At 43.0% G+C, this 23,046-nt stretch overlaps 1 protein-coding gene across 16 annotated transcripts in view; it reads right to left on the bottom strand.

Moving 5' to 3' along the window:
- Positions 1 to 23,046, bottom strand: part of DCUN1D4 (defective in cullin neddylation 1 domain containing 4) — a 71,174-nt gene that overhangs the window by 6,244 nt on the left and 41,884 nt on the right. For all 16 annotated transcript variants that reach the window (XM_041724785.1, XM_041724789.1, XM_041724787.1 and 13 more), the window contains 3 exons: positions 22,200 to 22,270; positions 17,621 to 17,712; positions 11,035 to 11,143 (listed from right to left, as the gene is read on the bottom strand). In XM_041724785.1, coding sequence (XP_041580719.1) covers positions 11,035 to 11,143; positions 17,621 to 17,712; positions 22,200 to 22,270 — 272 coding nt within the window. The remainder of the gene's footprint in view (positions 1 to 11,034; positions 11,144 to 17,620; positions 17,713 to 22,199; positions 22,271 to 23,046) is intronic.

Here is a 23,046-nt window from a genome sequence, read left to right as displayed (position 1 = left end):
TGGAATTAAATTCAACTCCTAGTAAATGCTGGGGCTCTGGAGACTCTGAGAGGATGAACTCTTCCACCCACCACTGGGGGGAACACGGTGTGACCTACTGCAATCCTCCTTACCTTGGATTTACTAGTTGTGGAATCTCTTAGCAGAATACCCCTACCCAGTAGCCAAGTGAAAGACAACATCTTATAAGGAAACCAGAAAGGCAATAGTACATAAGCCTGAACATGGGCAGATTAAGTTCTATTCACTTCTACTTGCAATTCAAGATCCTACTTTCTCCTTCTCACCTTTCGTACAAGTTCCCATTCCAGAACTACATGCAGGCCGCTTCAAGGTAAAGGGACAGCACCTGGGACCATAAGCGGTGACCTCACATATCCAACGCTAGCCTCCTGGTGGTACTTTAACTACAGTGGAAATGTGCAACAGTACTTCTCTACAAAAGAGAGAGTGCCTGGCTAGCCCACTCGGGGTGGAATCTAAATGTTCGCCAAACTGAGGCATGATGCTGTGACCACCACCGTCGGCCACGTGTGCAGCCACACATAAATGACCTTCCGATAAAATTGACTGTTACCTCAAGGACTCCGACCCTGGAGTGCTCTTTAGCACACACCGAATTTCTGGCCATGACACTGGATTTAAAAGTGAAGGACTTAAATAATACAGCAAATGTGAGGGCCTCACTCGACAACAACAAGCAAGGTAGAATGCAGATTCGGGAACCTATGCAGTAGGTCCGTCCTTCTGGTCCCAGTCGTATAAAGCGTTAACGACCGTTCACAGACAGACCAGGGCAGAGGGCTCCATGTCACCCCTTCTCTGTTACAGGCCACACAACTGAGTCTGCTGATGGCGGGGGCCCGATTCCACGGTTCCGTGCAAACAGGTGGGACCTCCCTTCCACTGCTTTCTCTGCCTGTCTCCTGGCCACATCTATGGTCTTGCTCAGGGCTTGTAGGACTCTCCCATGGAGAGGAGGACAGTAGAAAAGGTGCTCCCGAGATTGCCCACCTTTTGCCAACCACCTCACCGGTTTGTTACATTGCAGGGGCTCATCCTCCTGTGATGCACCCTGCAACCTCCTCTTACCCGGTAACATAGGTGTGGCACACAGCAACAGCACACCACACTATAAAGCAATCCACAAGAAAATTTAAAAAATAATAATAATAAAATAACGAGTATTGAAAACACACGCGGCACCACAGGACCGGGCCCAAAATTCATTTGTTGCACAATAGCTCCAGTAGCACAGGGCCGACACCACCAGCGCTCGGCTAAAGCTGCCCCTCTGAGGGGTTTGTAGTCGTTCACTACACTTGAAATCGCTAGTCTTGCCTTGATAACGTTTGTGCCTTCTTCCAACATCAATGCCTCTGTCCCCATCACAATGGACATACACTAAGGTGACAAAAAAAGAAAAAAAAAGAAAAGAAAAGATACAAAGGACCTGGACAGACTCTTTGCAACAATATAATCATCTGACAAACTGATGATCATGAAGGATTTCAATGCATGTGTTTGGCAGTGACGCCAAAACATGGAGGAAAGGCATCAGACTCACAGGACCGGAAGCTGAACAGCACTCACTTACTCCTGCTTTGCAAGGGTGCCAGCCGGCGGCTCGCAATCACTAACACCATCTTCTGCCTAGCAAATAAGAGAAAGATATTATGGATGCACTCATGGTCTGAACGGTGGCATCTCGCTGATAACCAACATTGCCGGTGGGTGGACACGACTAAGTGCAAATGACCATGACTGGAGACACTCAAAACTCCTGCGAACAGCACAGTTGAGCGATCCCATGGCCAACATCTCCTAAACAGGAAAACTGGAGACACGCCCAGGGAGTTCTCGGACAATGCTCCTAATGGCAGTCTCTGCAAAAGGGATCCCAATCAAAAAGGAAATGAATCTTCTAGGATGCTAGGCAGTAGCCGTCAACATCATGGGCAGTGAAGAAGAAAAAAAAAAATCACCTTAATGAATTCAAGGAGTATGGTGAAGACATACAGAAGCTCCTTGAAAGAAATTAAACAGTACACTGTCAACACCGACCCTATGATCCTCCGCTCCTGGAGCACCATGGAGCAAGGGACAGACTTCTGCATCTCAAGGTCAAAATCTATGTAGGAAGGACCTTGAGACAGACGGTCAAGAGTCGATCAGCGTCCCCCGAATGCCCATCAAGGTTAAAGAAGAAGAAATGAAACTTCCCTTCCTGACTACTCCTGACCCAAGATGTGGGGGGGTATGTATTTCATGAACTTTCATTTTCTAGGATAACAACTTAAAAAACAATTTTATTTTTCAAATAATAGGAACTGACACCAAAGATGTACTAACTCCCCACAATACACAACTAGACTGCCTTGCTGTCTTCCTTAAACAGAGATTTTAAAAGAGCAGCTACAGATGAATCAGGGCTCTCAGTGATGGTACAGCCGTAAAACCAGAGGAATGTACTCTGAAGATCTGAGGACGTTACCTCTTGTACCTGGAATAAATGGATTCCTCAATCTAAAGTCTAACAAGAGCTAACACAGAAAAGGATGACATTTTTATTAAGGTCTGATTTAAAGCTTCTAATATATACATATATAGATATACGTGTATTTACTACATCTCATATGTATGTATAGGTATGTAAAGTGCCTTTGTTCACGTAAGACTGTTCCAGTATAAGCCTTCTTATAAAATGTCGAAGCATTTTTTTCTTAAATCGCTCAAATGACTTAAGTAACAAGAACAGAAACAAAGCAACTTAAATACATAAATATGGTATTAGAAAATTAATCTTCCAACATCTAGGTATCCAGATATGCTGTATCAGAGATGCCCAACTGGCTCCAGATGATTTCTAGTTTTCATAAAGTGTTAATAGCTTAAGACTTTGTATGTGAAAAGGGAACCTTGAATTATTAAGATTATAAAGAAAATAAAATTCCAAAAAAAAAATCCCAAACATTTTCAAGAGAGACTAGATCAACTCAAGAAACAATATATGTGACTACAATTCACAAACATAAACGGCAAAAACCAGTCCGAAGTTGGTACATGAAATCAAAAGGCCTAAACTGAAGACCTATGATACACGTTCTGCAATTCTCACTTGACACCACAGGGATTACAAAAGATAAAGAGAAAACACGGTCCTCCTTAACACAGCTCCCTACGGAAACAAATGTAAGGTAAAAATAGTGCTAAAGAACGTATGAATCCTAATCCGGTTCAGTTTCTAAAACTGAAAACACAGTAAGATCAGTTTTTGGAGTGGGAGTCCTTTTTTTTTTTTTAAAGAAAAAAAAAAAAAACCTCATTAAAAACAAGTAAAAAGTAAAAAACCCAAGACTGCCCTCTCATTGGGAAAAATAGAACTAAATAATTCTGTTCTTAGAACTTACCCAGCATTCAGTTACAGATAACAATGTTTGCAAGGCAATTACTTAAATTAAGTGAGACTGATACTTCTTTTAAAACAAAAGAAAAAAAATCTGCCCACAGGCAGTCTTTCCTTGTCATCTTATTTGGCAAAGATTCTATTACTGTAAGCACGACTCTTGGAAAACAAGTCATTATTTGAAAACTGAGGTTTGCAGACAACCTACATAATGTCAGCACAGAATAACTCAACCACTATTCCTAAATCTATGGGCAACTTTTCTGGAGAGCTCAATCTGCACCAAAATCTCTTAAAGGTGCCTAATACTTAGACTCATTTCATACAATAACCCTGTTAGGTCAGGCATTACGGATAACCCCACTTTATAAATAAGGAAACTGAGGCCCAGGGAGTGGACTTGAGCCGGCAAGTACCACGGCGCTCTCCCGAGAGGGGGTGGGGGCGGAGGCTGCCAGCCAATCCCTTCCCCATAGACAACACTGACAAGATGTTCGGGGTCATGACCCCAGGGTTGGAGGACACCACATTCTTCCTACTTTTGTCCTCACCCAGGACCACCTTCTGTTTTCTTCCTAATCCACCATGAAAACAGGAGAAAAAAGGGAGGGTTGGTGCGTGTTGGGAAGGGAGGCCGTGGGGGGAAACTAGACAGCCGTGTGCTTGAGAAGGGAGACTCGGCCGCGGGAGAAGAGGAAGTGGCCCCGACGACGGGCATGGGCTGAGGTCAGTCAGGGCACACTCTGCCAGCTTGGTTGCTGAGGAAGGCCTGGAAATTTTTCCTGAGCAAATCCTACGGGTAACCCTCATCGTTGTTTCTGGTCGTGTGGGATGACTCAGCGGCCCTTCCACTCAGAGGAAGGTGACACAGAGGCTTCCTCAGGCTCTTGGGCCTCCACGGAACCTTCCGGCACATCCTCCTAAAGCTGGACTTGAGGGCCCCCACCCACTCTAGGAAGACTCCCCACACCCGGCTCCGCACCCAGTCCGCGCGCCCTGTCTCTCCTCGGTACCCAGGCCCAACGGCCTGCGCTTCCCTGGGCTGAGACACTGCTGCTCTCGGCGCCCCCCACAGCCCGACACCTGTCCCCCACCCAACGCCCAGTGTCTACTCGCTCCGTGACCTCAGCTCGCTACCTGCCTCGGCACTGAGCATGGAGAAAAACCAGTCTAACAGATTTAACTATTCCCAGATCAACAGCAATCACTAATCTTTTACCTCATTCCATTTCTTCACTTTGATGCTCCCTAGGTCCTTTTAAAAAAAAAAAAAAGGAATAAAAAAAAAAGACCATTTTATTTTAAATGAGTTCATAAATGATACTTGTTTATATAATAATATTTACGTTGTGGGGGGAACCTCTCTGCATAAATCCCACTTGTATGAAAGAACTGGCCATTTCCGCACCTGAATGTGTACCCCACTCTCTTCCTCCCCCAAGACATCATGGGACGGGGGCAGCTTCAAGTCAGGGAAGGCAGTGTGGCTCTGTGAGGGCCCCGTGCTGTCCTGCCGCTGTCCCCTCCTCTCTGGCTCTCCCATCTCATCGTCTGCAAAATGGCAACACTGGACCAAGTGGCCTCTATGGTTTCTTTCAGCTCTCAAGTTTCACAATTCTATGGCATCCGTAAGACTATAAATAAGTTCTAGTCAAAATAAAATTAGAAGAAAAATAATATAACTTTACAGCCTACCAGTATTTTAAATTGGCTACAAATTTGAAAGTGAAGGATAAAAAAAAAAAACACACCCACTGGACTATCATCTGGGTGGAGAGATGTCAAAGAGGTCATCTTACCGTTTTCTGGTACTGTATCATAGTTTTTTTTCCCCTCCTATATTAAAGCATAATTGAAAATATTTAACTTATGCTATTGTTACTTACGACAGGGAATATTTAGGATGTTTAAACTATTAAGAAAGCTTAATTTCCATTAAAAGTTTGGTTATAAAAGGTCTGCTGCATTAATTATATGTTATTACCTCTAGGAGTCCTTTGTTAGTAGGGAAAAAAATAAATACTACAGGGAGAAAAGAGGAGATGGAATTCTGCTTCCAACCAAATGGAGTTTGAGAAACCAGATTTCCCCTTTCACTTTGAACAATCAGAAAACTGGACCAATGATCTGAAAGAATGGCCGTCACACAGCGGACAGCGTGCATCTGGAAGCCCCACAGTGATCCCAGCTCACTGTTCAGAGGTGGTTTCCAGGCCAGAGCACAGGAGGGAGAACCCAAACCGAGCCCGGCAGTCTTGCTGAGTTGGAAAGGATAGAGTCTAGGAAAGGAGTCTAGGAAAGGAAAGGAGATTAGGAGGCAAAGGTGACTATAATTTGTGGGACAAAATATCAGCAAGGTGGGAGCTACACAGGCAGAGATCTGGAGATACAGAAAGTGCTCCCTCGCTGTGGGCCAAGGACTTATCTGTGTTAAGTGCGAGAGGAGCCTAAGTTCAGGGAAGTAGCCACTCACTGCAAAGGAGTAAGCAGAAATTCCCAGACCTCCCACAGGGCTGGGGAAGACCTTGTGTTCCACCGGCTGCAGTGGAAAGACCCAGAGTGCAGGCTGCTCCAGACCAGTCCTTTCAAAGGATCAATCTGGTTCCAAGTAACTATAACTATACACCAGGAAAATTTTTAAATTGATTCTTACTTAAAGGAAGATAACAAGGCCCAGGAGCCAACAACATAAAATTCACAATACTCAGCATCCAATCAAAAAACAAACAAAAAACCCCAGAAACTACTAGGAATGAAAAGAACTTGTCAAATATGACCCATAATCAAGATTAGAAATTTAAAAAAAAGGAAAGAGACCCCAAAGTGACAGGTGTTATGGTACCAGAGGACAAAGCTGTTAAAACATCTGTTATAACCATGTTCTAGATGTTCAAGAAGATAGAGGAAGATACTATCACATAATGAAGAGAGAAATGGGTATTAAAAAACCTCAAATAGAACATCTACAGCTGAAAAATACAGCACCTAAAAAGAAAAACATACAGGCTAGGATTACTAGCAGAATTAGACACTGTAGAAGAAAAGATTAAAATTAGCAGATGTAGTAAGAAATATAACAAAGGGTAGGGGGGTGGAAACGCCAAAACCCTAAACATGGTATCACTGGCTTGTGGGACAATACCAAGCATCCAACATAGGTGTAACTGCAGTCCCAGAAAGATGGAAAGGGAGAACAAAAACAATATGGAAGAAACAACAGCTGACAAACTTCCTAACTTCGTACCAAGTATAAGTCCACAGATTCAAAAAACTGAACGAACCCTAACCAGAATACACACAAGGAAAATTATGCCAAGGCGTATCATAATCAACGTGCCAAAAAGCAGCGAAAAAGAATAGAAGCTGTGAGAAAACAAGACACCGTGTTCAAAGGAAAAATGAACAACATCAGACTTATTGTCAGAAACTACACAAGACAGAAGACAAGGGAGAGAGATTAAAGTACTGAAAGAATGTTAATAGTCAATCTATACTCTTTAACCCAGAGAAGCGCCTTCTAAATGGAAGGCGAATTAAAAGCTTAAGAGAACTCATCACCAGAAAATCTTCACTAGGAGAAATGTTAAAGGGAATTTTTTAGGCAGAAGGCAAACAACACCAGGAAGAAAGGTGGATCTATGCAAAAGAAATAAAAAGTACAAAAGTGGCATACAAAAGATATTTTTGCCTATGTAAAGCAAAAACGGGAACGGTTTATGGTATGGTCTGACATTTGTGGCTCCCCCTAAATTCATATGTTGAAATCCTAACCCCCACGGTGACGGCCTTTGGGAAGTGGTTAGGTCCTGAGGCTGGAGAGGGGTGCCCTTATAAAAGGAGACCCCCGGGGGAGCTCCCTCCTCCCTCTGCCACCTGAAGTTACAACAAAGACAGCCATCCCAGGGCCAGGCTTTTGGGCAATGACCTTGATGCTGGACTTCCCAGCCTCCAGAACTCCGAGAAGCAGGTTTCTGTAACTTATAAGCTACTTAGTCTCTGGTACCTTGTTACAGCAGTCTGGAGAGACTGAGACAATATACTGTGAGATTTTCCTTTTTAAGGTTTTATTTATTAGAGAGATTCTGAAAGAGGGAGAGAAAGAGCACAAGCGGGGGGAGAGGCAGAGGGAGAGGGAAAGCAGACCCCCCCACTGAGCACGGAGCCTGACACTGGGCTCCATCCCAGGACCCTACAATCATGACCTCAGCTGAAGGCAGATGCTTCACCGGCTGAGCCACCCAGGTGCCCCACTCATAGTGTGTGTTTAAGAAAAATGTACAACGGCAGCAGCAGTAAAGTATGGAAGGGCAAAATCAGAGTCTACTGCTGTAAAGGTTCTTGCATTATCCATAAAGTGGTGTCACATTATTGGTAGACTGTGAACAGTTAAAGATGTATGTGTAAAGCTGAGAGCAACCACAAGGAAAATGAAACACAGAGGCAGCTATTAGGGCAATAGTGGAATGGAATGGCTAAAATGGAATCATTTAAAAAAAAAATACCCCAATCCAAAGAAGTCATGATAAAAGGGAATGAAACAGATGAGACATATAGGGGGAAAAAAATACTAAGGGGGAGGTGTAAATTTAACCATACCAGTAACTACATTAAATGTACATGGTTTAAGCATCTCAAGACAAATACTGTCGGACTGTCTATATGCTACTCATATGAAGCTATATCCTACCTATAGAAACCCACTTTAAAAATAAAGACATGGAAAAAAGAAAAAGACACGAATGGGTTGATGTTAAAGGGATGGAAAAAGATGTATCATGTAGGCTTTAATCGAAAGAAAGCAGGAATGGCTCCACTGGTATCAAGGTAAATTTCAGAGCACGGAATACTAAGGCGAAGAGACGTTTCACGATGCTAAAGAGGACGTAACAATATGAAGTGTATCTAATCCTAGTGTCTGCACTTCAAACCCCATGACAGAAATGACAGGAGGGATAGATGTTGCTGGAGACCTCCACATTCCTCTCTCAGTAATGGACGGAACCTGGCAGGCAGGCCCTGGGAAGGATACAGAAGACCCGACAGCACCATCAACCAACGTGACCTAATGGACAGCCATGGAACGCCTCGCTGAACAGCAGCCAGCAGGATACCCATTCCTTTTATGTGTTTTACGCAGAAAACATTCATCCCGGCAGATCGTATTCTGGAGCACGGACCAAGTCTCCATACGTTTAAGTCAACTCTAATTACACAGGGTATGTTCTCCTACCACAGTGGAATTAAACTGGGTATCAGTATTAGGATTATTCAGAAAGTCCTAAATACTCGGGAAATAACACCACAACACACTTCTAAATAACCAGTGGGTCAAAGGAGAAAATCACAGGGGAAGATGGGAGAATATTTTGAACTGAATGCAAATGCAAATATGTACAATATCTCAAAACTTGTGAGATCCAGCTAAACAAACCAAACCAAGGGATTCGATAACGAATCCATCTGAGAGCACAGGTCGCCCGGCCGAGCCTATCTGGCAGTGACTGAATGTGGGTGGCAGTTATTCATCCTACATACAAGGGCTCATTAATTCACTGGGAACGCTCACTAAAAGCAAAGAACTCTGCTGGCCGTTACTGGGGCTGCAAAGAAAGAAAACACACAGTCCCTTGGTCTGTCAGAGAAAAAAACGAGGGCCTGCACCCAAACCACAGCCCCGCCAGGGCGGGTGGCAGGGCTCCGCAGGGAAGGCGCACGACCCCCTCCGGGCCAGGAAGGCGGGGTGGCGGGGGGACCTGTGGGCAGGGTGGACGCGGGAGAGAGCTGTGGAGCGCTGGCGGCTCCGGGTGGCGGTCCGGCAGGACGGCAGGCAGAGAGCAGAAGGGCCGAGAAGGCGGGCAGTGAAGGCCGCCCGGACTTCACACGACACAGGCGTCCTGCGAGAAAGGAAGCCCGGGGCTGCCCGCGGCCTAGACTTGGGGCCAGAACTTGGGTCTGGGTCCTGGATCTCCCCCTGATGAACAGCAGACCCGGAGAACGTCGCTACTTCTCTGAGGACCACTCTCCTCCACTGTGAAGTAACTGAAACCACCCCGGCCTGTCCCTCAGACAGTGGGGGGCGGGCAGCTGCACCCCACACGCAGGGAGGCACAGAGGCACCGGGGCTGAAGGCCTTGGTGAGCTGGAAGGTGGCCCAGCGACCCTGGGGCTGAAGGCAGACGAGGGACACCCTGCTGACGGGACGCTGGACGAGAAGGGACGGAATGTGGAAATCAGGTGACTGAGGCAGCGGAGGCAGGGAGTAACAGGGGCCTCGGTCGGCCAGGCTGTGGTGGAAGCACCGAGAAAGAGGCAAGCCCAGGAGCCCTTCGGAGGCAGGCCCCACTGACCGACCCGGGGTCGGCGGGGAAAGGCCGGAGGAGCAAACGGAACCTGGGGTGAAGCAGCGGGTACGTGGCCAGCTCTGGCCCCAAACAGGAAAGCTAGAAAACGGGGCTTATCTTGGTGAGGAGATAGAATGCTGCTCAACAAACCTCACCCGCACAGTCAGAAACAGCTGACTTTGGAGGAAAGCAGTCCCCTGTAATAAAACATTTAAGCCTAGAAACCGCGTATCTACTCTAAAAGCATCTGGCAAATAACTCCTATCTACACTTCTACAAGCACCGTTTAGCAGAACATCGTATCTGAACGTCACCATAGCATCTCTGACATCCATAAACTTTCACGTGTCGTGATTTGAAGGTTCTGAAAATGCAAAACTTCGCAAATGAGGACACCAGAGAATGAGTACTGTTATCACAGGTGCACCAGAATTCACCATCAAGTCAACCTTCAGTGCTGAACCAGCAGAGCCAAAGCACATAGAAAGTGAAAAAGATCAGCGTGGTGGTAAGAAGAAAAAAAAAAAAAGGTCTCTGCCACTGAACTCTCTAAAAACACGATCAATCAAGGAAGCCTACTCACCTGAATCGACCAAACACGATAACCTAACAGAAAACACCCCCCCCCTTCCTGACTAACGTAGAACTGCGTGGGCCGTGGACTGTGTGCGAATGAATACAAGCCAACTGGTGCCTCGAACTCGCTACCAGTGGTGACCAGGCTGAAAAAACAAGGCTTCATTTCACTCCAGTGGAACTACTGTCACACACTCGGGCGGGCCTCACTAGGTGACGAACAAGATGCTCAACTTTTCAAAACGATGACTGGAAACTATGTTTGAGTAACGTTCACTGAAATTAGCTTGGGTTTTGAAATTCAAACGATTTCCAAACACAACACAGCACCCAAAGTGAAACTGGATTGGATCTGAGTAGTTTATTGCAGTAACTCAATGGGTGAAGGTTTGTTGTTCCACGAGAATGAAAAGCTTTTACCAAGCCTATCTAAAAGACATTTAGCCCATTTATTCACGACTTCTGAGCCAATCGCAAGAGCTATGAAGGTCGGCCACCACGGCTTTTCGGAACATCCTACATTTTTTTGCCCAGAATCAGTTAGTTTAGAAAGCGTACATGTAGAAGGAGATTCTAACTAGCACCCTGGGAGTAACTTACTTAACTTCTTTGCTTGCATCATGTAAAAACAAACCTCAAAAGGCAATAAAAAAAGGGGGGGGGAGGGGAGGGAGGAGAGGGAAACATCTGGATAGGCTCCAGAGAACTCACCCGTGCAAAGTCAAACGCGTATCTGTAAATAAGTTTAAAGTTTGTAGAATCATTTAATAATGATCTTAAGTAATCCAAAGTATTTCTGAGTTTTTCTGTTGTATCACATCTAGAAAAACAGAATAAAGGCAAATTACAACCTGAGGTTTTCGGTTTTTTTGTTTTTTTATTTTTCTTATTTGGGGCAGTAAGATAAAACATATTACCAAAAGACAGAATAAAAACCCTAGAGCTGGAATGCATTTGTGATGATCTATTTTTTCCTACATTTTTGATTTTGAAAAAATTTCAAATGTACAGAAAAATAGGAAAGAATAGTAAATAAGCACCTGTACACCCATCCCCTCGGCTCAAAACAACTCCTGTCATATTTGTGCTCTCTCACATACGTGCATTTCCTGTACCATTTGAAAGTAACATGCCAGCACTATGGCACTTCACTCCCGAACATTTAAACACCATCATCCCTCGTAATGTGTTATCAATGTGAACTTTCTTAGCTAATATACAAGGTTCCCAATTGTTCCCTCAATTTTCTTTATAGATGCTTTTTCTTGATGTGGGATTCCATCAAGGTTCATGCACTGCTTTTAACTGTCTATCTCCTTAGGCCCTAGAAGGATATCCCGCCCTTTCTTCCATCTTTCTTGACCATGTCATCTTTGAAAAAAGTTATTTTGTAGGATCCCACTTTGTCAGATAAGTTCACTGTATCCCACGAGGAGGCTCATGATGTCAGTCTGTCCCATTACGAGTGACACTAAATGGATTCTTTCAATTAAGGGTAACACCCCCCCCCCCCCCATTCTCCACTCACAGGCACTTTCCTTCTTCTGAAATAGTATGTAATCTATGGGATGCTACCTAGAGACTGTGAATCCTGTTCCTCAACAACCTTTCATCTGGTGGTTTCAGCATCCATTGGTGGTACCTGCCTGCATCAACTCTACATTTGAAGACACAAACGGTGACTCTTCTGACTCTATCTTGCTATTACCCTACTGCTTGGAGTTCTTCTGTAAAGAAAAGTTCTACTCACCATCTTTCTTCTTTTCTGGACTTAAGGCTTTTTGCTTCTTGACATTCAGTGTTATTAATCTTTAGCTGCCTTTATTCTTTTCGATGCACAAACTGTCCTCATTTGGGCAGTCGCCCCTTCAAGCTGGTGCCAGTGTCCTTCTGACGTGTCCCTGTCAGTCTCTGAGAGCATGTCCTTGCTTCTGGCACAACATATTCTAGCTCACCTTGTACTTTCTCTACCCTAGACTTGAAATCAGCCATTTCTCCAGGGAGCTTTGGTAGTGATAAAGCCCTATTTTTATAGGTAAGTGACACAACTGTTTATTTTTCCTGAGGAAGTAGACTAATTGGCTATTTCTACAAACTGATTTTCTGTTCCTAATATCTAGCCCTTAAAAATGAGAACTAAGAGACACCATTTCCACCAGAGATATTAATGTTTTTCAAAGCTGGATGTGCTTCCTTGTATTCCTCTGTAGAGCATTTACCTACTGCTACTAAGCATAAATAATACATATTATAAGTATCATCAATGTAAATATTTTAGTTTATAAACTAAAATACGGTTCATAGGAGAGCACACTGATCTATTTTTTAGTAATAAATTTGTGAAGGCTTTTTTGGTTTTTGCAGTTAACTACGAAACAGTCCCCATAATCTACTGAGATAATAAAATATCTAAAACCCCAAAACTAGAATAAATGTTTCATTTCTATGAATCTACAATAATTTAGAAGATCCTTTATTTCTTCCTGATGTTTGTAAACTAAAAAAGATAACAATTCAACTATTTTAGAAAAGGCTTCTTTGAGGAATTGAAATATTAGTTGACAACTAAAAGCAGAAGCTAGGTATTTTTAGCAGGGAGGTTTTCCTGATAAGGGGAACAGCATGTGCAAAGGCCCAGTGGCAGAAGGAGGCATGCCAAAGACAGAAAGGAAACCACTGACTAGACAGGGTAGATGAAGAGGGGAAGTAGCTCTAAGATAAGGCTGAAAGGGAGGTGGGGCCAGGCCTTAAAGAGGTTTGTGGTCCATACTGTTTTGTTTTGTTTTTTTTTAAGTTAAATCCTAGAAACAGTGGAAGCCACCTCCTGGGAGAGACCACAACCGCTAAGCTTGCATCTCGAAAAGCTCACTCTGGATCTCTGTGGAGAAAGGCTGGGAAGAAAAAAAAGATGCTGACAGCCTTGTTAGAGATCTAGTACCAGACTCCAAGTGAGGGGTGATGGAGGCTAAAAGGACACACAGAAACAGGAGTGGAGGAGGCAGGAGGGGAGCAGGACTTACTCTGCATTGGACATTCTTCTGTATGATTTTTTATTTTATTTTTTAATTTTTTTTAAAATTTTTATTTATTTATGATAGTCACAGAGAGAAAGAGAGAGAGAGAGAGAGAGAGAGGCAGAGACACAGGCGGAGGGAGAAGCAGGCTCCATGCACCAGGAGCCCTATGTGGGATTCGATTCCGGGTCTCCGGGATCGCGCCCTGGGCCAAAGGCAGGAGCCAAACCGTTGTGCCACCCAGGGATCCCTGAATGATTTTTTAAATAGTATAAATAACTAATAATATTTTATTAATAATATGGGGGAGGGTCAAAGAAAACAGACACCAAAACATTTAAGGCCAAGGTCTCTGCTCTTCACTGGAAAGGAAGGTTAAGGACCAAAACCACAGCAAATTGGCCAGGTTTTGGCAGGTGGTTTAGTGTACTCCTGCCCAACGAGAGGAAGAACGGATGTTTGTCTCAACAGATTCAAGGGCAGGGACTCCTCACCTAGACAAGTGTTACTGCTACCCAGCTAAGAAAACGAGGTAGCTGTGACTCTTTGGGTAGAACCGCAAGGCCACATGTGAAGTTCAGTAGCAAGCCCGGGAGTCCAGCCACCACCCTGGTCACAGATGTCCTTACGTTTGAAAGACACTCAGAGATCCTGTCTGGAGTGCAAAGCATAAAATGCCCAAAGTGAATTTTTCACTTCACGTATGTACTAAAGACCGTTAGCTACACAGGCTGGAGCTAATATCATCATTAAAGAGTTTCATCTGCTTTGAAAGGGGCCGGACCCCACAGAAGCCTCTGGCCTGACCCCACCAGGGAACAGGCCGCTGAGTCACCCGGCCCGGACCACACACTGCCACCTAGTGGTCGCTCAACGAGATCAGGTGCAGACGGAGTCCCTCCTAACCCGGCCTGGGAAGAAACTGGCTTGGGAAAAGCAGCCCCGTCTTCAGCCCGTTCCCCTGCTTTTCCATGCACCACACGTAAGGAAACCCGTGGTAGCCTTAGAGGGGCAGACCGTGCCACACCACTCAGGGACTGTCCTTTCCCAAAACAAAATGTGCACATACCGTGGGGCCATTTCTTATGTGAGTTTTGCTCTGGCAACAGATTCAGAAGCACCAGGAATCACGACAACAAGCCTCACAGGTTATAAAACGGAAAGCAGTTCTCATGACCCATGGAGAGGCCTTCTTCACCCCTTCACTTAGCCAAAGGTCTTTTTCCAGCCCATCATCAGTTCTATGCAAAGTCAGTCACATCTCTAACACGCTTTTGTTCTGTTCTGCATACACATCTCTATAAGCTTAATTCATCAGAAGCAACCAAGGCGATGAGTAAAACAAGTAGTCAACTGAAACGAGCTGGGCCTTCTCCGGACTGAGAATGATCTACGGAGCCTGGGGACGACTGCTCCCCACCAGCTGCTGACAGCAGCTGTGCCTGCCGTGCACCCCGCTCCCCGGCCCGGGTCAAAGAGGGGGAGTTCTCAGAGCCCAGGTGTGAGCTCCAGCACATCACCGGCCCTTCCTGGTTTTGGAGCTGCGGCCAGACCCGCAGGAAGTGGTGGAGCAGATTCAAACCTCTGGTTCGAAAACCCGTGGCCCTTCCGTTTCTAGCACACACGCCCACTGTACAGGAGCCATTTCTTCAAACTTCGCATTTTAATCAAATAGGTATCGTATATACAGACACTCTCATGCACACTTTAATTCCAGTTTGAGTTCAAAACACTTCACTGGACAGGTTTAATAAAACCAGAAAGAGAGCAAACAAGAACAAAAATCCCAAACAGAAGACAAAATCGGTAACCCAGAAGATGGACAACTTCCCATCTTTACAGCACGTCAGTGATCACTTCTAAGCATTCTTATTTACTGAGCATGCACACCTTACACACACACACACACACACACACACACACACATACACTACTTAATTCAAGAAGTCAAAAGACTTTTGAGTCTTTTGATTGGACTTTGCTTCCAAGTCCCTGCCCTGAATGGACTAATTTGTGGATTTTATTTCCCCAGGATGTAGAACAGTGTGGTTGGCACCTCCCGGCCTCTTAAATACTTGCTGAACAAATGATGAATCTAGGGAGGTCAGAGGGAGGGGGAGCGGACGTTCTTAAAACTTGACATTGGACTATTCCGAACTACACAGAACCTTAAAGGTTATTCTAATGATCTCTTCCTCACTGATGAGGAAAGCAATCTCAGAGCTTCAGACCAAGAAAACAAAGCAAGCTCCTCAATGTTCCTAGAGGGGGTCGGGCTTGTCATTCCACCCTGAAGGGCGAGGACCAAGTGGCAGTCTCCTACAGGAACCCATCTGCCACCAAATGTGTCACACCAAGTGTTAAGCGGAGTTCCCAACAAAGATCCGGCAGGGTCCCTGCAATCCCCTTCTGACTGCCCCCTCCCCAAAAAAATACACAGACCTCCTCCAGGAAACTGCATACCTCCCAGGCAGCGTGACCCTCAAAACACAGGGGAAAAGGCCTGGCACTGTGTAACATTCTTTTGTAAAGACAAATGTGAAAAAGAATGTAGAATACCCATAAAAATGGGTATTATCCCCTCCCTCCTAAGACAAATGAAAATGCGCCTGAAAAATATTAATGGTGTTTCCTCTGAAGCCCTGAAATAAAATCTTGATATGGCCACACATTCATCATCTCCAGGGACCCTTCAAAAGGAGCAGCCATCCTGTGCTGTGTTCGGAAGGCAGCGAGGAAAACAATCAAAGTTAGCATGTTCCCAACACCAAAAAACACAATTTTAAAGAGACTTCAGAGGACTTAACTCTAAAATTCTATAGCATGCTGTCAGGAAGGTGTATCAAGGGTGACTTGACTTTTACCTAACACTTGTTTGCCATCAGACGGTAACTGTTAGAGGAAGAACATGACCTAGCAATCAGAAGTTTGGGGTTTTCTTCCCAATCCTGCCACTTAGTTTAACGTATCCTGTATCCCTGCTAAGCTTCAGTTTCCTCATTTGCAAAATGTGCAGGATAAAGCCTGATCTGTCTTCCTTAGCAGGCAGCCGTGAGGCTCACACGGGAGAGCAGTGAAAAGTGCAATAAGACTACTACAACCAAGTGCAAAGAAAGCACTCTCATCAATAACAAATGGACAATGCTAGCAAGTTGGCAAATTCCAAAATTGTTTAAATAAAACCATAAATCCATTTCCACTCCAATTTCAATCCAGTAAATACCAAAGTCTGTTATTCCAAGTTAAAGTGAAAAGGAAAAGAGCCATCCCCAGCACTTTAGACCAAACTTCTCATGCGAAGAATCAGCACTTCGTCTTCCAGTACCACAAAAACACTGACTCACCCATCGCCACTGTATCCTTCAATGCAGAGTACAGAGTAGCAACTGTTTTCCTGAGTGAAACTCAAGTGCATGCGTGCACACTCTCACACATACACGCGCGGGCAAAGTGGACACATAAAAAAAAAAAAAACACTATTTTTTTTTTCTTATTCTGGCTCAGGTAACACAAGTAGAAACTATTACTACTTTTTAATCACTCGAGTAATCAAGCTCCAATTTTGCCAAAGCTAAAATCAGAATATATAAAATAGAAGACATCAAATATCTCATTTGAAAGTCAAAGTTTCTAGTCAACTTTTTCTCCCTACATGTAAACCAGATGCTAGTAATTCGCCTTTGCTATTTTTTAAGCTCTGCAAGTGTGCTAATATGGTAGTCACTGGACACATGTGGCTACCAAGCACTTCAAATGCAGTTAATGCAAAATGAGACAGATCAGAAATATAAAATACACACCAGATTTTGAAGATTTAATATGAAGAAAGAACAGCTCATTAATTTTTAAAATACTGATTATATGTTGGAATAATAACATTTTTGGATACTAAATAAAATACATTAAAATTAATTTTACCTTTAGTTTAACTTTTTTTTTTAATGCGACTGTTAGGAAATTTAAAATTAAACATGTGGCTGACATCTACAAGAAGAGGCTGGTCTATTTCTACAGGGCAGATCTGTTCTAGAAGAATACTAAAATAAACAATATACATTGTATAAAAATTTTAATTGCTAAAATTCATGCATAATGTCCTCTCTTCACCATATAAAAATAGGATCTGGTCTTTATACCTATGGCCATAGGGAAGTCGGCCAGAGCACGTGGCTTCCTCCAGTCACCTAACCCAGGCTCCCTGACATCCCGGGGAGGAAGCAGCCAGCTGGGGAGTGCATGGACCCTCCCCCCAACCTCCAGCCCAGGGCAGCCTCCGGACTTACTGTAGAGAAGTCATTCCTTTTAACCATTCCTGTAGAGTAAAATAACCCATGTTTTGTGCATCCAGTTTCCAAGCTAGGACAAGCATAACTACCTGTATAAAAACAAACAAACAAAAAAATAGACTGATCAAATCAGAATGACAGATATTAGGAAATGAGACATATCAACAACTTCCCAAATACTTCTGTTCAGTCACTGAAATATGAACAGGGTAACTTCAAAAATGAGTTCTAGTTTGGAAAACATCTAAAAAGTTTGATAATTAGTCTGCTGACAAGACCTTAGGGAAACATGAACTCTTATGATGCATGATGGTGGAAGTGTAAAGCCATTAACCTCTCCAGAGGGCAGTTCTGCAATATTTATCAAAATTAAAAATGAGTTATTGACTCAGCAATTCCAGGACTTACGGAAAGTTCTCTTATAGATATGCCTGCACATACAAACGAAGATGTATATGCAACGATGTTCTCTGTGGTATTATTTATAGCAGCAAAAGACTGAAACAACCAAACATCTATTAATAAGGGACTAATTAAACATTTCCTTGCTGAATACTCTCCACACAAAGGAATACGATGCTGCCATAAGACAAACCAAGGAGAGCTATCAGCAGAAAGAGGGAACAATCTCCAAGGTTTATTAAGTGAAAAGAACAGGAGCAGAGGGCTAAAAAAATAAAAGGTGGGTGGACATATGTAATAGTGGAGTTGTATCACAAACACATTAATGTTGAACGGAACCATATACACTGGAGGAATAGGATATAAAAGTGGCTCAACATTCCCCTAAAGAGCGCTGTGCCAGGACTGAGCACAGGCTGAGGGGCACGGCCCAATCACTCCTCAGTGGGGCACCGCTCTTGCTTTGAGTGAATCTTCTGAGACCCTGCAGGTATCAGGAACCGTGATGACTCTAGTTTACGGCACTGCTTATCACTTAGCTGCTTTAGGGAAGAGATGGCCCAGAGATCCTGATGGTGAGTTTAATAAACACCGAAGGTGTAAACACAAAGTTACATTTCAAAAGTACATCAGCTTCCAGCTGTCCGGGTCCCTGCACAGGGACACAGCCGGGTCTACCCATCCATGATTGGGGAAGAAGTGGAAGCCTTCCCATCTCACCTACCTCAAAGACCCAAGATTAGAGGAGGAGTAACTAAAAAAGAAAGTAGGTCAGCCCTAGACAGGTAAAGAAGAGGGACAGGGATTTCCTAGGACCTTCCGGACACTCTGCAGGAGTGAGTATCCTGGACGGCTGTCCCATACCTAAGGGACACCCAAGTCCTGACCTGGGGACCACATACACACTGCTGAATGGCTACATCTCCATTTGTTGTAACAAAAACCAGTGGGGGAAAAAAAACCAATGGGGAAAAAAATAGATGTTTCTGCAAAAGGTGGCCAGGGACTAGCATATTCCACATTTGGCAGCTAATTGGTAAGAGGATGATATAACATGAAAAAGTTAAGGCAAGCAGTCAATTAGAAATCACTTTAGATGATTTAATTAGACTCTGAGAGCCAACACACACATTAAGTACTCCAGAATAGTCATTTAGGAGGTTCAGAACGTCTGTCCTTTTGTTTGCCAACAAGTTAGTCTGTAGACTAAAAATGTCCAGCTTTGTCTAATTTATAACTGCAAGATTAATGAAAGGCTTTCTCTTGATGCTGACTTCATGGTTTTCCACCTTGGAAATTATTATCAATGAGAACCCACTGAATCTAAGCCCTTTCATCAAATCTCAATTAAATCAGTACATAACCAGTTTTTAAAGTCACTAGGTTTTGTAGGTTAAAAAATCCAGACTAGTAGGTAGATTACTAGTACTGATTAGCAAACCAATGCATATCTTCACAAGATACCATTGCTTAATAGGTTTAAAACACTTTAACTTAAGAGGCCAGGATCTACTCAGAACTTCCCAAAAAGAGCTTACATGTTCTTCCAATTTAACATTTCTCCTCATGCCTCAGCTTTTCTTGGAATTCTGACTCCAGAATATCAATTTACCTAGGTAAAATAACCCACATTTTTCTAATTCAAACTCAGTATGTTCTCAAACAATATCTATATTAAATCCTCTATTAGAAAGGTTTACAGTTCCACATTAACACTTGTTAAGTAAAAAAAAAATGGTTAGGGCACAGACACACACACAAAGTATGCAAGAAATGTGCCTAAAAAGCCAAGTTGATATTTACAGTGAGTGTTTCTTTACACAAAATGGACCTTTTCTTATGGTAGCTAATCAGGATGTTAATTACTTAAATAAAGGATTTTGCTGTTGCCTTCGTAAATGACAGCAGATTTGAATTTTACAAGCCTGCTTAAATTTCATAAGCTGTAAAGGCAAGGTGAGGGCTTTTAAAACCTTTAAAGTGTTTTAAAGTGTTAAGGCAACAGTGAAGACAAGCCTTCAAAAAATTATTTTATTGCTTATTTTTCAGATGTTAACATTTCTGAAGTTGGGATGCATTCACAATTGATGCATATCAGAGTTTACTTGGCAACATTTTTTCTTAGTGATTATAAAAAATACAGCCTCTATCAGTGGCATCTTAGAACTGAAGCACGATAATAAATACTTTGGAAAAATATTCTAAATTCGGTCTCCTAGTCTAGTCTTCAATGTGACTCGACATGTCAAGACTCTTTTCCTACAGAAACTGACAACGAGAGGCCTCATGACTGCTCCCCAAAAGGATAATAACAGCATCTCTCCATTATGGAGTACTGGTATTTGAAGCACTAGCATCAACACCAGCACTCCCTCCACCCAACAGGTCCTTCTAGGCCGCTGAGAGTAAATGCTCACACAATGCCTCTCACCCTGGAGGCCTGAGCCTGGCCTCTGGATCTCCTCCCCTTGGGCCCCACTGGCGTCCTCCAGCCCCCTCTGGCCGAGTGCTGATGACTATGCTCTGGGTAGAACCTTTAGGTCCTCTCTCAGGCCCAAGTCACTCTCACTCCTTACTACTCAGTCCAGAAAACAAACACTCTGCCAACCTTGGCCCAGGCCATCAGGAAACTTCCTTCATACAGCCAGGAAAATGTTCTTTCCTAGGTCTATAACTAGTCTATGGACCATATCAGGCAAATACTATTGGCCCAGTTGTCCCCAAACCTTTATAGCAAGCTGAATAATTTATTAAGATACCTGAACTGGATCACATTAAAATAAAAAAAATACAAGACAAAAATCCATGTAGTGAGCTAAAGGCTCTTTAGAAAATGTAAAGTGGGGCAGCCCCGGTGGCGCAGCAGTTTAACGCCGCCTGCAGCCCGGGGCATGATCCTGGAGACCCGGAATCGAGTCCCACATCAGGCTTCCTGCATGGAGCCTGCTTCTCCCTCTGCCTGTGTCTCTGCCTCTCTCTAGCTGTGTCTCTATGAATAAATAAATAAAATCTTTAAAAAAAAAAAAAAAAAGAAAATGTAAAGTGTTGGGGGGATTTGGGAGGAAGACAGAGGCACAGAAACATTAAGAGTAAAGTTTTAACAAAAAAGTGTGGTCTTAATTCCTAGTTTTTTCTTTTTTTTTGATTTCTAGTTTTCTTTAAAAACATGATATATGCATGGGCACCAGCTAACGAGCCAAGAAGAGTCTGAATGAGGGGGATGATCTCTTAAGATCCCTCCTAGATCATAAATAAATTCATTTAGGATCTGAGACATATTTGTTAAACTGGAGGCTAATGCAATATTAAACTGCACAGTTAATGAGCCAGGACACTTGTATGAGCATCATTTTTCATTTTAGTTTGAGAGAGATGATGTAGGAACAGGGAAAAATATTCAACAATAACATGATGATAAGAAGTAGGAAAAAATCATTAAGCGTATAAACTTCTAATGTAATTTTTTTCTAATGTGATTTTTTAAAGGAAATACTTAAGACCTTTATACTAAAAAGCAATCCCAGAGTTAAATTCAATCAGAAGCAAAAGAGCTATGAAAAAATCTTGATAATTACAATCTACACAAAACTCTTATAAGTTATTACTTATTCAAAGATGTGGACAGGGCAGCCTGGGCGGCTCAGCAGTTTAGCGCCGCCTTCGGCCCAGGGCGTGATCCTGGAGACCCCATGTCGGACTCCCTGCATGGAGCCTGCTTCTCCCTCTGCCTGTGTCTCTGCCTCTCCCTCTCTCTCTCTCAATCTCTCTGTTTCTCATGAATAAATAAATAAATAAATCTTTAAAAAAAAAAAAAAAAGATGTGGATAAACTACATTAGCCTGCACAAATACAGAACAGACCGTGACTCAGTCTCCCAGCTGATCTCTTACTGGAGATACACAGGTCCACATCACTTTTTAAACATCTAATTACTTTATTATCATATCTTTTAGATACAAGAAATGAAACAAGAGAAAAAAAATGTCTAGTTACACCATACCAGTCACAACAAAAAATTCTGCTTAGAAATCAAATTAGAATTGAAACTTGTTTCTTAGATTGCCTCATAAAACTAACCCACCGTTACGTCTCTACTGTTGCTTCATTTGTCAAAGGACAAAAGAGTTAAGGAAAATAATCAATTGATTTGCCCAACTTAATAGGTTAGACTTACATTTTCTGGTTCAACACCAATGTCTTCACAAAATTTCTCCATTCCTTCAGGACCTACAACATCATCAGTACCTGTGATGAAATGCAATCTTAGATAAATTAAATCTACCCATGTACACTATTACTACTAGAGTAATAGTAATTATAGTAATGTTAAAATATTATTAAAGTAAACTAAAATCAAATAACACTTACAGGCCATAAGCCTTCCTGAAAGAAGAAATCATTGAGTGATAAATTGAAAAACATTCTGGAATTTCTGTTACTTCCTTTTAAAAGATTCGGCTTTACGCAGTCATTTAAGTCAATTTATTGCCATGCCTTTCAACCTAGAGACACAGGCTACAAATAATTTATGTTTAAAGATAAGGCTACCTGAGTCCAACTCCTCTGCTCTTTAAAGTAGCTTAAAGCTCTGCCTTATTTTGGTAATAATTTCAATACATAACAATCATCTCTGGAAACCTAGCAGGGAACCACACAATCTTCTTTACAAAATTAACTGGGAAACAACATAATTGCTTCTCTTACGTGGGAAAAAAGCAAGGAGTCTTTCTGTTCTTGATAAGGCAGTAAAGCCTCTTTCTTCCCACTCTGGCTTCCGCTCGGTTTCTTCCTGAAAGCACTGCCTACATGTTCCATCTCTACTTCATCTCCCATTCATCCTTCAACCACTGCAATTTGGTTTCTGCTCTCTCTCTACTGAAACTCTTCTTGTCAAGGTCACCAATAACACCTCCCCTGCCAAATCTGATAGGTAGTCGGGTTTTTTTTATCTGACCTTTCTGTGATATCAGAAACTTTGAAGCAGTTTTTTCTTCCCAAATCTGCCTCCTCCCACAGCGCCT

This window comes from Vulpes lagopus, chromosome 12 (genome assembly GCF_018345385.1).
Source record: "Vulpes lagopus strain Blue_001 chromosome 12, ASM1834538v1, whole genome shotgun sequence".
In the NCBI taxonomy this organism is placed as follows: domain Eukaryota; kingdom Metazoa; phylum Chordata; class Mammalia; order Carnivora; family Canidae; genus Vulpes; species Vulpes lagopus.
This window is presented reverse-complemented; position numbering and strand designations above follow the sequence as displayed.